Below are 14,838 nucleotides of genomic sequence, written 5' to 3'. Positions count from 1 at the left end.
TTCAGAAGTGAAAAAAATATGTAGATCTAGAGCTATAGATCTAGATTTCTATTTTTTGTTTTTACTTAGACCGAAATGCCCAAATCTCCATAATTAAATGGTAAGGAAAAACGTACATTATGAGATGCAATATTCGTCCTGAGAAGGCATTTGGGTGAGGCCAGTCCCTTCAAGAAAAAGTTAGAAAAACACCTTCCCCCAGAGGGTACACGGATGCTGGCTATTCTGAGAATGCGGATGCAGCAACAAGGCACTAACTAGTGCATCCTTGTTTAGTCTTTCCCACAGCCCATTACTAATTGTAACATTGAAGAAAATTAGTCTGCCACACACTGTACAACCTGCCTCCTCCATACCTTCCATCCAACACTGCTCCGAGGCACGCTTGGAATAGATCATCAATGCGAAAAAAGATCTGTGCCCCACAACTTACATTAGCCACTCATGTGCCTCATTAAAATAGTTCCTAAAAGGTAACAAACAACTATCAGATCAACTGTTGACAACCTCTGTGCACTCTGATTATAAATGACACTAATACAGGATGAAGCAAGTAATTATCTGAATACATAAAAACCAATAATTTAAGTTAGTCTGGTCAGAAAAAAGATCGAGGCAAATAAAGTTCAGATGTGCTGGCTTTATTCCTAGTCTTTTTTTTTGTAAAGAGATTTTATTGTCAGATTGCACACGTTATGCAGGGCCCTGTACCCCAGGGTCGACTGCAAATCATAAATATAACAGCATCAAAGGTAATCGACCTTTCACCTTACACCCATGGAGTAGCGAGTGAATAAACAAACCCTCTGAAACAACCTCCCCTCCCCCATGCCACCCCCCCCCAAGCCCCATCCGGAGTCGCACAACCACATCCCAGCCCAACCCGTTCATAACAAGCAATATACAGTGCAACAGATAAGACATACATAAGCACACTCGCCTCCCTAGTTCCATGTCCAACCGCTCCAAGGAACTCGCCCCATCACCCATCCCGGGGAAGGTCCTCCTGCTCCACTGGGGGCTCCAGCCACATACCTCTAAAATCTGCCCAGCACTTCCAGATTTATAATGTTTCCGCAGGCACCCCCTGGCCACAAATATTGGCTGCTCCAGCCCCATGTAAAAGTCTAGCCCCCCTCTTCCAGACAGCCACCGACTTGGCTCGCGGGTCCTTCCACCCCTTAGCAAAGTCTTTTGGCCATCGTGAGGCCCAGCAACATCAGAGGTCTTTTATATAGGTTACCCGCCCCCCACCCCGTCCATTACATGTAATAGGGCAAACTGTGGCGTAGGCAGGAGCTCCCATCCCAACACCTCAGATTATTCTACCTATTTAACAACATAGTTTATTGAAACGTTTGCGCCTTTGATTCATAGCACTAGACCTCGCCCACATTTATGAAAGGGTGTCTCAGATGAGTAGAAGGCAGTATACCCCAATTAACATAAGCCTTACCATGTCCATCTTGTTCTCCTTGTGCCCTGTATCTGTGCATGCGCAGAACATGGTCCGAAATCTCTCGATCATTGTCTGCATCCATTTGATCGAGAACTATGAAGAGCAGATCGAATCTCGACAGAAGGGAATCTTGCAGCCCTATGTTTTCCATTGGTGTTTTGTACTGGTCGTACTGATGAAAGGGGAGAGGGAAAAGGAATTGTAAACTCATTGCTTATGATATTACATTGCAGGTCATTAACTAGGGCACTTTGCATAATGATTTAATAGAATAACCATAACCTAGTAAATACTTGCAATGCACCATTCACTAGAAAGCTCTTGAAGTAAACATATCCATGGTGCATGCATGTGGCATCTAACCACCATGTTACTTTTACTTTAATTTACCACCTGCGAGAGTGGCGTCAGCATAAATCAAAAAATAATTAAAGATGAATACAATGAGTAAAGGAAGAAACAAATATGTAAAGCTAAAAAAGTAAAGATGCACCTTTGCAAATAATAATAATGAAAATGGCAAGCCCAGGGGTTTCAAACCCTGTGATTTGCAGCGAGAATGAGCCGGGCACTCTCAGGTGCCAGTGGTACAACTCCTGTAATGGAACATATGCCTCGAGATGGACTGTCGGGACGCACTCAGTCCTGCCATCAGAAAAAACAAATTAAAACTACTTTTCCTGGTCATAATCCCGGTACTGCTATGCAGATCATCTAAGTTACCCTGGCGCATGTCTAGAATGTTAATAATTAAGCATATTCTAAGAGGTGAGCGGAAAGGCCCCTACCCCAAAAAGTAGACCCAGAAATTCAGTTTAGGTGTGGCCAAAAGTTGGCATACACCTCAGCATGGATTGGCGACATATATAGCTATAGATCCATCCTTAAAATGTCCATTCCAACAATACTCGGGAACCAATTAGGATTAACCACTTCCAATATCAAAGCAATTGGTATGGGAGAATAGATGTATACTATGACACGTCACATTTAGGGTTTTGCCAGAAGCCATTAACAAGGGATGCATCCAGACTAGCTCAGACATTCAGTTGGACACAGTTTCACTTTTCAAATGCACTTTTAGCTGCTTACACAGATGAGAGAAACAGATTGACAAATTTAGCAATTTAAGAACTAACGCGGTCACTTTAATTGGCAAGAGTGGAACATCTGTACTTCACGTAAGACAGTCTGTGCCAAGGCAAGCATTAAACCTAAGCTACAAAAGATTAGTCCTTATAATGAAAACAGTTTGTCAGGTAAGTTCCTCTAAAACAGTTGACTTCATAAAGAAAGGGTTAAAGTCTGGACCACTTTTGGCTGGCATCTATCCATGGCCTCCTAAACTAGGCTACACGCTTGAAAAAGTATGCATTAAACTTCCCAAACCAGACCAACAACCAAACTGGAGAACTTCCTAAAATGGATTCCACAACCCAAGTCAGAATGTATTCATCCTAAGGAAACTGTATATTGCCCTGAGAACGATCACATTCTAAGAGTTCAAATGACACCCCAGCTTACTATACTCCATACCAAAAATATGTATATGTAGCACACACAAAGCTGCAAGGGCATTTAATGCGTTTAACCGCATTCCAGCTTCTTCTCTGTCAAACTGATATTTTATCCTGTCCGGATTACACTGAAATCTGACATTTTGAATGCCACGAACAGCTGTGGATCAGTAGTCCACCTTTCAACCACTGTCACCGCAGGTGAGTTTGGCTCAAACTAAAAGTGAGGAAGGGGCGGGTCCGGCCAGAGAATACTCCAAGGTTGAGAATCCGAGCGGTAGAGCCCTGGTGCAGGGTAAAAACTAATTACAAACCCGATCAAGAACTCCTTTGAATATTCTATACATGCTCATACCTCACCCCCCCCCCACATTCCAACCAACCCAAAAGCATGCAAACCTTTTATTTCACAGTTAATAAAGCCTTTTGCCAAATCCAAGTCTGCCTTCACTTTGCATGTGAAAAAATTGATTAAGATCCCACATTCTGCCTAGTTATATGGCCGAGCTACACTAGCCGTCACACTATACATGCCATAGAAATACATGGCATAAAATTAAACAAATGGCATTTTTTTTTACCTTTATGGCCAATCGTGCTCTTTACAGGCATTAAGGGTCCACGTGACAAATCAAACGACAGACTGCCTGGAGCAGGGAAGGATTAATGAAGGATAAAAAACATTATCCAAGCAAGAGAGCGCATCAGGGCCCGTATATGTGGGAACATTGAGTGGTCTTGTGACGCATCAATGAAAGTAGAAGCAAACTTTTTAGGAACTGATCTGAACCCTCTCACTGGATCTCCGTTGATTACCCTTTTTCATGCCAGGGTAAAATACACCGAAGTTAGAGTGCCAAAAGGGGAAGATGTTCCAGTGCTTTTCCTCAATTAAAACAGGATTGGCAAGTAGGGGAGGAAAGTGGGAGGCTAGGGATTATGCATCCTATTCCTAGTCGATCTGCAGTTGCTTACAAGAGGAGAACTCCGAGCCAGGGACCAACCTGACTCCACACCCTCTCACTCCTTAAACTCTTCCGAGCCACAGAGCAAAACAAAATATTAGAAAAACAACCAAAGCATCCCGGTAACATTCCATGGGAAACTGCGGAATTACAAGAGTGACCAGGCAAGACTTAGCCATGTCTGAGAAGAATATGACAGACATTGGTCCCCAGTAAATTAGCATTCGTGCCCCGATATCACTACCAGTTTTGCCATCCTCATAGCGGATGGCAGTCATTGGAATGGCAACAGAACTTAAACAGTCCAACACAAAGGGAGACTGGTGGAGAAGCAGCTCTTTAAAAGTCACCTTTTACACATCAGTTTAATTTAATTACGATAGTGCCCTAGAAGCACATATTCTATACTGGCTTCTGGAGAATGGAAAACGAATTGCAGGCTAACCTGGCCTTTAAAATGCAGGCCTCAATTGCTGGCACCAAGAAGTTAAGTTTGCTTCTTTTTGACCTACATTGTCCCTTGGTTCTGGGTCGAAACATTCACTAGTTGGCCTTCCATTGGCCTAGGGTTCTGAGAAATAGGCAGGTGTCCCTTCAATAGTGTAGGAGCATCTCTAATACAAGATAAGACGCATGGTCCACGTCATGGCACCGGCAGCAGAATGCTAAAGGTACAGTAGTGTCAACTCGCCCACTACGGCATTCCGGAATTTCTCTCATTGCTACCCTACACCCCCCCCCCCTCCTCCCCCCCACCGTCATTTCAAGTGTCAAAAGCTGTGATTTGCACAGCTCCTGACAGATAATTACACCAACAAAAAAATACACAAACTACACATCTTGGCTAACGAGGAATAGTCTGTGAAGCAAAAAAGTGCAGTTTATGCATTTAGAGTGTGGAGAGTCCTCCAAGTTTAAGGCAGGCCTTCAAACGGGCTGTCCAGCTAAATGAGCCCTGCCTGGCAGCATTCCTATAGGAAAATAATCAATTGAGATGCCTAGTGCATGTGTACAGGTAGAATTCTTCCGTGCACGTTGGCATGTGTGTGGCTTGCTTTACTGTCACTGTTGTACCTCTTCTGTGTGTAAACGATTGTGTTTTACCCAACATTTTAAAGTAAAATTTCATAGATTGAAGTTCAAAACCAATGACAATAAGTGAAAGGAAACAGAATAAAGGTAGGGGGGTGCGTAATGAGCAGATGTGCTGGTGCCTGCTACAGCAAAATAATTACTGAAGTGAAACAAAGAGGAAAATTGGAATGGAAGAGAAACCTAATAAGGCAGAAAAACACCCTGGGTGCCCTTGTCCTCTAGACGTGAAAAGTCAAGCAGTGAAAAGATCATGATGGGTTGATTTAGTCTAAAATTAATAAATAGAGATGCACAGATGGTCACACCTGGTTACTCCCATTCCCTGCAAGGATAAAAGATTAGATTGAGTATTATTCCCAAATAGACAGCGGTTCTCCTACAGACGTGGACCAGTGTTCACTATAGGTGAAAGGTCAAACAGCGATATGGTCCCTGCTGCGGTATTTGTTTAGTAACTAAAAAAAAATCCAACTGCTCTTCGAGAAGATAGTCATGCAGGTGAAATGTTTCAATTGTTCTATACCTGATCGATATGATAAATGGGTTAGAAGTAATAAAACTGTACAATAATTATAATTATAAAAATGGCTACACAGTAAATTAACCAATACCCATCTAATACAAAGAGAAAATAAGGACGGCGATTCAAATGTTCAAAATTGCCATTATCAAACGTTTCCAAAACTACTCTGATGTAAATGGCAGTATGAAAAAATCTAAAAACTTGTAATTCTTCCTACTGCTTGGCAGTTCCGTTTTAAAAAATATATATATATATTACACCATCCTTTAATGTTCGAGTCTTATTCGAAATAAACAAAGGCGTTAGATACATTGTCCACAGCACAAGGAAAACTGGGCAAATACAGTGTGCCCAATAGTTTCATTCTTGTAATTACAAAGTGAGCAAGGTTGTGTATTCACACAAGTCAAGTTCCACGCGTCTTCAGATTGAGATAGGGAATATAGAACAAAGAAAACATAGGAACCCGAGTGTATAAGTTGGTGCAAAGGTTGTTGAGATACCCCCGAGATGTGTGTGAATTGGAATCCATAGTATAGTCAGAAAGCTTGTATGATTTTGATATACTCTTTACCGCGATTGGTAGCTTAAAATTTCACAAAGAGCCTGTCCTCTGCTGTAACCATGATGCTGCGGCCAAGATCTTTAATGGTGGTAGATGGTTTCTTTTAACAATATTGACAGAAGCGAGACAGTGTAGAACTAATAATCATGGAACTTCTCAATTCAGCGGCATTAAGTTGCTTTAAAGACTCCCCTGTCAATACTAGACAGTCACAGTTGTTGTTTATCTAAGTGGTATCGGCTTATCAGAGTTGGTAAAGAGTTCCAGTCTAAGTCTTGCCTCGGACGTTGACTTCGGTAAGTGTAGAAATGAATTGATCTCAAATTATATTCAAGATAATAACCTTTGAGTCAGAGACAATGGAGCCATATAATAACATTGGAATCAATTTCAAATTAATTATGTTAAGTGACTGTGTAACCACTCTCCCATGGAAATTGCTAACAAATCTCTTCACCGAGTTGGTGATAATGGAGGCTTTCTTCTGTTCATTAGCAACATGCGCAGACCATGATTTTCTCAGAATTTACCGTTAAATCATTTTCATGATTAAATTCTTCCAATTTCCTTAAATCGTTTTGGAGGCCACTAGGGGTACTTGATAAAAGTATATTAGCATAGGCTAAGTAGGGTATTGTTGCTCAACTAATTTTGACCCAAGCCCACATAATTTGAGATATATATATATATAAATAAAAAAATAAAAAAAAATAAAAAGATGAGCACAAACACAGTCTTATTTAAGGCAGCTGTTGGGGGACATCGTATTGCTGGTTAATTCAATTTGAAGCCAGGTGTTTTCATGCAACAAACCATACAAATGTAGTAGAGTTTGATTAAGGCCCCAGTTGGGTAGTTTTGCCCCCAACTTCGATCTGTTGACCAGATCAAAAGCTGATGAATAATCAACAAAACATAAGTGGAGTTTGAGACCCCATTGTAGGGTTTTATCCATAAGAAGTTTCAAAATGACAAGGTCTGTGGTGGATCTGGTTTGCCTGAAACTGAATAGTGGCAAAAGCTTGGATTCCAGCGCCTAAGCATACAATGCATTCAGTAGATGTTTGTCCCTTCGGCATCAAGGAGTTACAAGTCAGTATTTCTTTGGGACCACTTTATTCCCTTTTTTCTGGACCGGGTGCACAATGGCTCCTTTCCAAGATGCAGGAATTTTGCCAGACACATGAATGTCTGTAAAATGCAGATGTAAAAGATGCCCACATGTCTAGATCGGATTTGATCACATCAATTGGGATTCTGTCTGGGCCAACGGCACTTGACCGGCAAGATTTCTTTTTAACTAGTAGTTTTATTTCTTATCTAGAAATCTGTAGTGTTTTATTTAGGTAAATGGTGCAGGTAAGGCAGCTCTTAATACAGGCCCAGAATGAGAGTTCGCCAGGCCTCAAATTGGATGAAAGAATAGTTGGCAAGTCTATAATTTCCAATACCACGGCCAATAATTTGTCAAAACAAATTCAAGTTATTTGTCTTGATGCTGTGTGCAGCTCCAGCCAGGCGGTTTCACACGTTCTGTTGCATTTGTTTTAGTTCAGTCCTATACTCCTTTTTACAGTTTTTGATCTGCGCATCACGACCTTCCAAGTGCTTCTACACCTTCTGATTGTGTAGAAGCACTCCACAAATTCAACTATTTTGAGTTAACTTATGCAGCACTGGGCAGGTTAGCATGACATTTAGACTCACCAAGACAGTATGCACTGTTCCACCAAGTGAGCAGTGCCCCAGGACACAACTATTTGCACTGTTGAATTATGTTCTCGTTGATCAGTCAGGTCATAGATATAGAAGCTACCGTAGGCAGTATACATTATATCGCAGGGGACCACTAATTTTCTCCAACAATTTTCATAGCAATAGACAAAATGCTTAACAGTTCTACAGTTCTGTACAGGGGAGCTTATGAAGTGGCTGTGCTCTGGAGTTGTATGTCCAGCATGCAGTTGAGTGGACCTCACTACTCCCCAGTATCAGAACCACCAGCTGAGAGCAGATCATTCCTGGCGGCTGAAAGTCCACAAAATGCTAGAACTCAATAGGGTAACCTTATATTTAGCTTTACGAAGTATAGCACAATGGCTTTCTGAGCGCTACACTCTTAGTACTTCAACAGTTTATATCGGGAGTAGCTAGAACCATTACCAGTCCGAGTAATCAATTGTAAGGTTTTCATTGTCATACTCCAATCCTGTAAGATCGGTAGAGAATCATCTGTAATGATCTATTATGATTGTTAACTCAACTAGCTCCTAACTGATTAACCCAGGTTATTAAAATGTAATTGATTAGATCTTATATAGAGCTGTAAAAAAGAAACTGGCACAGCCAGTAGTCTATAAACCAGCACAAATGCAGACAATTTGCATTGAAGACTGATGCAGCCCCACAAAGCCTACAAACCCAATTTGTCATTCCCGTCATACGGCCAAAGTGGTACTCTTTATGGAGATTTGCCACCCTATAACTGTAGTAATTGCTTCTTCATAGAGCGTTTCATTGGATAGTTCAGGAACCCTGCGATATTACCCAGGCTGTAAAGAAGTGGAGCTGCAATTATAAATCCAGACTGCTAACTGCTTCAATGTTAATCTTACCCGTTTGGTCAAAATTCTGCCTATCGTTTTGGGGTGGTAGGGAGCTTTCCCAGAGATCCTTTGCTTTCAAGATTTCGGTCTAGGCTCTCAAACATCTATGCCACTTTAGCTTTACGTCAGAAAAGATTTGCCAAATGGCATATTTCGATGAGCCGCTAGCTGTATTCTACACTTTCAAACCGTATACTAAGTGAGCTTTTATTATCAAGCTTTTCCTTGTTAAATTGAATTCCAGTCAAAGACAAGACCCAAGAGAGGAGTCTGGGAAGGTGAACACTGAGAGGAAGCCTTTATTTTGTGACTGATGCAGCCAAATCTCAAGTTGGTCTCTAAACGCGAATGCTCTAAACATCAGAGTTGGCATTAGCTTTCTATGGATAAGCTTACAAGCGGCAGACATGTTGGGGCAGGTAATTTTTTTGTACCAAATTGCAGAACGTAGATATCAATGCATAACAGGCATGTTTCTGGGAGCTGAGACTATCAGAATAGCTGCCTTGTTTGTTAAAGCAAACGCCCACATTTAAAATCCTGCTCTTTGTGTTTTTGATTTGGAGTTTATTTGCTTTGTTGTAGGCCACCAGTGCAGTCAGGGGACGCTGTCAAACACGCGTATGGTCGAAGATGATGGCGTCATCAGCATACTGAAGAACTTTGACTTTCATTCCTGCCAATCTCGGAGGAAACACTCAAATATTATGGGCTGCAGATGTTCAAAATCTTTGGGCCCAAATATCAGCTGGTGCAATGTGTGGATTTAACTAGAGCCGAGACAATATTATTCCTTGGCCTCGGTTGCATCACAAAGTTTGTATGCTTGTAGAGTACAAAGAATTGGAAGCTGAATTCGCGGATGGTGCATGGGTCAATTAATAATCATGCGAGCTCTCAACCGTTCATTTTACTGGAAGCGGAAATCATGAGGGTCTGCCAGCAGCAGGAGAAGCACAGCCTGCTGCAGCGTGTGGAAAGGAGACAAACAGCCACAGGGGCCCTCAGCAGTGGTGTAAGGAGCAGTACGTTGGGGGAGGGGGGAGACCCAAGGTGCAGAGAGGAGCAAAGGGGCACGGAGCAGTGTGGCGATGCAAAGCTGTGGAATACTGGGGAGTGCACTATACTTTTCTCTGCTTAGCACTTCAGAGTTGGAGATTGTTGCTTGCTTTCCACCTCCTTCACTCGCTCCCGGGTTGCCCTAGCCGCCCTTGTGCACCAGATTAATCAGCTAGCTGCGACACAGCCAGCACCACACCACCAGCACCTGTAGGAGGCTCATGTAGCATCCATACACCCCCTCCTCCAGGTCCCACCTTCTGCTAGGGACAGAGTGTGCCCAGTACTAGGTACTAAGACTAGGGCTGGGGGAGCAGATGGTGTCCGCATCAGGTGCGTACGCTGGCAGCTTGGGGTCCAGTGCAGCTTGCACCACTTAACAACTCCTTTCCCTCCTCACTGTGAAAGGTCTTTGGCGGCACAGGCCAATAGTCGGACAACCAAGGAGAACTTAAGGAATCAATAAGCACTTCTAAGACTGAACCCCATAATATTGGGCCCTATCGATGCGGAGCCCAAGACTCTAGGAGTTCGTGCAGACCAGAGAAACACATATGCCAGACTTGGGTATTAAGAGACAGTTGCTGTTTCGGCGCAAAATATTTACAGTCCCTTCACCGCACCGCTTAAGTGAGCTAAGGATATTAGAAAATGCTACGCCACAGCGTAAGAAGCAAATGGAACTCCGCTTTTCCCGACCAATTTGCAAAGCTAATCAAAAACCCAAGCAGTAGCTAACAGCAGCGAGTGATCAGACAAGTATATTATGGTATTAAACCAAGATAAAAAAAATAGATTACAGAGTACGAGAAAACACACGGCTTTTCAATCCAACTAAAAACTGTCACAGAGTCTTCCTGATGATGTGCAAACAAAAAAAACACACAAAAAAAAGACCAAAAAAAAGGGAGGGCAAGGCAAACAATCTAAAAACCTCCAAAAAGGGAAACTTATGATAAAAGAAAGCTTCACAATCCAACATCTACATGCAATAAGTTCCTCACTGAAACAGATAATCTAATAATTTAGGGCCTGCAGTAGGCCAAACAAGGACACAGCCCTGCAGGGGGGCCTAGCGTGCCCACAGTAAACACAACTGAAACATATTTCCGGTCAAAGGAGAACGAAAAGGCTGATAAAAAAAAACAACAATCTAGCCTACAAGGACAAGTAAGGATGAGCAGTGTGATAATATCCATAGCAGGACAACAAAATATGAGACACAAAAAGGTACACATTTGCCGTGAAAAACTAGGGAAGCCACAAAACTATGCAATTAAAGAATCCTCAACATCCACTCTTGTTTGGAAGTTGGCGCATGACAGCATAAATCCCTCTGGCAGCTTTAGACTAAGTAAAACTGATGTTAAAATATTTAATGAAACAGAAGTCTCACATCTAAAGGAAGGAGGGACGGCGCCACTGCAAATGTCAAATGCATCCAAAAACTGCCAGCCAAGGTTATCATCCATCAACACGACTCTACTGGCAGCAATAAATGCTTTGACCTGGCAGTCAATGAATGCAGGTGGATCGGTTGCAATCTTTGGTAGATATCTCCGAGATCAATTCGAAGATCAGTAACCTAGACATTAAACTAGGCAATGAATTTATAGGTCACATGCACTCCAATAGAAGACAAACTGTGTACACTTGCAGAGAGGTTATCGTAACTGGTGGAGGATGTGAAGCATAGGAACTCACACAGGGCAGCGAGAGAGCCTGCAACCAGCATGGATCCTACAATAATCCTGAAAACTAATCACACAAGAAATAATCTGGACAGGTTAAATGCCATCAGCAGGTAGGTGCCCCCTGTGATCTAACAAGAAACAAGGATACAAATCCAATGCAAACAGGTGAGTAAACGCCTTCACAGATAGAGGAAACACCAGAATTAACTCCGACAAAAACAACCAACCACTCAAAATGAACAAGCAGCAAAGCAAGGAGTTAAAATATTAACCAGGTGGAAAACAAATGTGATCCAGGTATCAATTACAAATGAATGAAGAGGGTCAGGTTGACAAAGGGGTACAAAGACGAAATATTACCCAATATTCAAGGAAGGGGTGCGAGGAGGCGCAAGGGCACAAACATCAGAGGTAACCTAAATATTGAAACGCTGAGCATAGAAGGTGCTGCAGTTTCGAAAATCAAATGAAGCAAAAAATGAGAACACCTGATCACAGACTGTCTTAGGGAATATTATAGGGGGAGGACAAAGCATCCACATCCCTTCAAATACATAACCTGGTCATAACCTAAATCTGGAAAAAAGAGCCATGGTCCTGGTACCACAGCCTATTATGGCACACTTAAAAAACAAAGCAACATTAAGAAAACCAATTACAACTCATACGTCGAAAGTTGCAGATGAAATGGTGAAGCTCAAGCTACCAACAGCAAGGAGAGTCTAGAATTCACACACTATTGAGGCTCAATAAGCAGTCTGAATTGTGGCACTTTGTGAACAAATTAAATGAAACCATATATAAAAATGGAAACTTCATACCACAAGAAACATGGCTGGCACATATAAGAAACATGTACACAGCAGAGGAAAACAGTAATGGAATCCAGAAAGGCCCCGAAGTGGCTGGAGTTAACTATGGAGAGCCATGTAAACAAAAAATTACTAAAGCCACTTTAAAGATAAGAGCTTACGGCTCAAAGAGCCTGCCAGGAGACAGGTTCAAAACATATATAGAATTCTAGTCCCATTATTTGACACCATTGTATAAAGCCTCGTTCACTTATGCGCAGGTTCCAGAATCATGATATGGATTCATTTTGCATCAGATTCACAAGAGGGGAAACCCAATGGATCCTACAAATTACTGGTTGATAGCCTTATTGGTTGTTGAGGCCAAGGCATATGCGAGTATTCTTTTGAAATATCTAGAAAGTAGGGGCAGATAAGGAAAACTTGATTTCTTATCAAACAGGATTCAGTGAAAAAGCCTTGACTGTAGATAATACTGTTGTCCGATCATACCTGGCCACTCGGGCGAAAAGGCACTTGCTTTGTGGATTATTCAGCAGTGTTCAAATATTATGGAAGAAGCTCTATGAGTGGGGTATTTCACAAAGTCTGCTTAAAGCAATGATGTCACTATACAGATCCCTTAGGTGCGAGTCAAATTGGACCAAGGAAACAAGACCATCAAATCAATTACCACTTTAACCTCTTTATCATGGTGCTTTGGTCAGCAGTGTAAGTCACTCCCCTACCCCCGAAAATAGGGTGATTCAAGATCCCCGATCCTACAATGTGCAGTCGATCTTGCAATTCTAGATCACACCAAAATTGGATTGAAACCCTCTCTCAATGAGCTGCATATGTATAATGCGAGCAACAGGTTGGGGGCAAAATCTAGCAAAACAAAAGGGATATTTGCAAACCTACAGGGGGAAACCAAACAAATTGTGGAAACAGGCCCTGAAAAGTTAGATTACACCACGTTTTATAATTATCTGGGAATATGGTTAACGGCCTCCAACTACAACTCAACCTGAGAAAATTGGGGGAAAAGAATTGCAACTTATATTTGCACTATGCCAACTAAACACAATTCTATATAGTCCAACAGCTGAAGCTATCATAAGGGTGATAAAGGCCAAAATTATACGAACAATTTTGTACAGCCAGCAAGCATTCCCATTGAAAATGGCAGCATTATTGGATGACATGCAATGCATCGCCTATAGACTAATATTTTAGCTACCTCAGTACATCCGACGAGCAGGGGCGGCTCCTCCATGTGGGCGGAGAGGCGTCGCTCCACTTCTTTCTCGCAGTGCAAGAAGCAGAAACATTAAATGGTATTATTAATACCATTTTATGTTTCTGCCTATCGCACTGCAAGAAAGCAGAAGGGTTTTGTTTGGGGGCGGATGGGTGGGCTGTTCTGCAACAGGACAGGGGGGCTAGCCCAATGTTGCGGGCCCTGACTGTTTGGTCAACCAAACCAGTCGAGCGCACTCTTCATTTTCTCCTACATTTTCTAATGCAGCATACATGGAGAAAATGGCCTCCCCATAGACGCCTGAGCGGTCGACGTCCCAGCCAATCACAACGATGCCATTGAGATGGATTGGCTTTGGGGAGGGAGACTGCTTGATTTCTGTTACTCTGTTCCTGATGAGGCAGGAAAACACGGGACCTGGGAAAGGTACATTTTTAAAATTATTATTTAACACCACCCCCCCTCCCCCCCCGCCCCACCCCCCAAATTAAGGATTCAAACTCTCCACACTGATCTGTAGGAATTTAGGAACATACTCTGGTTGATAAATTGTCCCCAAAGAGTAGTACACACCTGATGTTCTTTTTTCTCAATCTATTTCTTTTCCAGTACCCAATATTGGCATGCATTTTCAATGCTAAAGCATTTCTAAAAAAAGAGCATAATAAACAAAATGTATAGAAGAAAAACGGAGTTAAAAGGGACCTCAGTCTGAACCGGATTAGGGTAGTGTGAGAATGCCAACGTGCCCATTTTTCAATATTCTCATAGATGACCCCATTGAGCTTACCTTCAAGACTGTAGGACCTGCCCACGTGTTCCCTTCCCTCGATTGAATTTCTGATGGTGCACCTCCACCACTTTTACAGGTTATCAGCCGCCAGCGGAGTGGTATGTTGCCATCCTTAACACAGTACAATGGCCAGCCAGCATTTGGAACCTGCACGTGCTGCTGGACTTGCCCAAAAAAATGGCACTGGTGGAAGTTGGAGTGGAGCACCAAAGCTGTTGGGCAGGTGGTCAGGCCACTTGGCCTGGCACTTTTTCAATGCACTTTAAAAATGCAAATCGATGCAAATGTGCCATCCTAGGTTCTATTACTCGTTCGAAATTTAACACGAGCAACTGCAGTCATAACTATGTATTAGCAATTTCTAGAATATGGGATTATTTCAATAGCATAAAAACGATTAAAAATCTAGTGTATAGAAGAGGCACACCTGGTATATTGTTTAATGAATAATCATTTCAATTCATTATTTTTCCTCAAACTGATGTGTCATATTGGATCATACATTCA

General features: G+C 42.2%; 1 protein-coding gene across 1 annotated transcript in view; it reads right to left on the bottom strand.

Moving 5' to 3' along the window:
* LOC144827307 (maternal DNA replication licensing factor mcm3-like) overlaps positions 1 to 14,838 on the bottom strand; it is a 213,928-nt gene that overhangs the window by 83,557 nt on the left and 115,533 nt on the right. Inside the window, exon 10 of the mRNA XM_078685676.1 lies at positions 1,457 to 1,631. Coding sequence (XP_078541802.1) covers positions 1,457 to 1,631 — 175 coding nt within the window. The remainder of the gene's footprint in view (positions 1 to 1,456; positions 1,632 to 14,838) is intronic.

Source organism: Lissotriton helveticus, chromosome 4_1, assembly GCF_964261635.1.
Source record: "Lissotriton helveticus chromosome 4_1, aLisHel1.1, whole genome shotgun sequence".
NCBI lineage: Eukaryota > Metazoa > Chordata > Amphibia > Caudata > Salamandridae > Lissotriton > Lissotriton helveticus.
The sequence above is the reverse complement of the archived record's forward strand: the minus strand, read 5'-3'. Positions and strand labels throughout refer to the sequence as shown.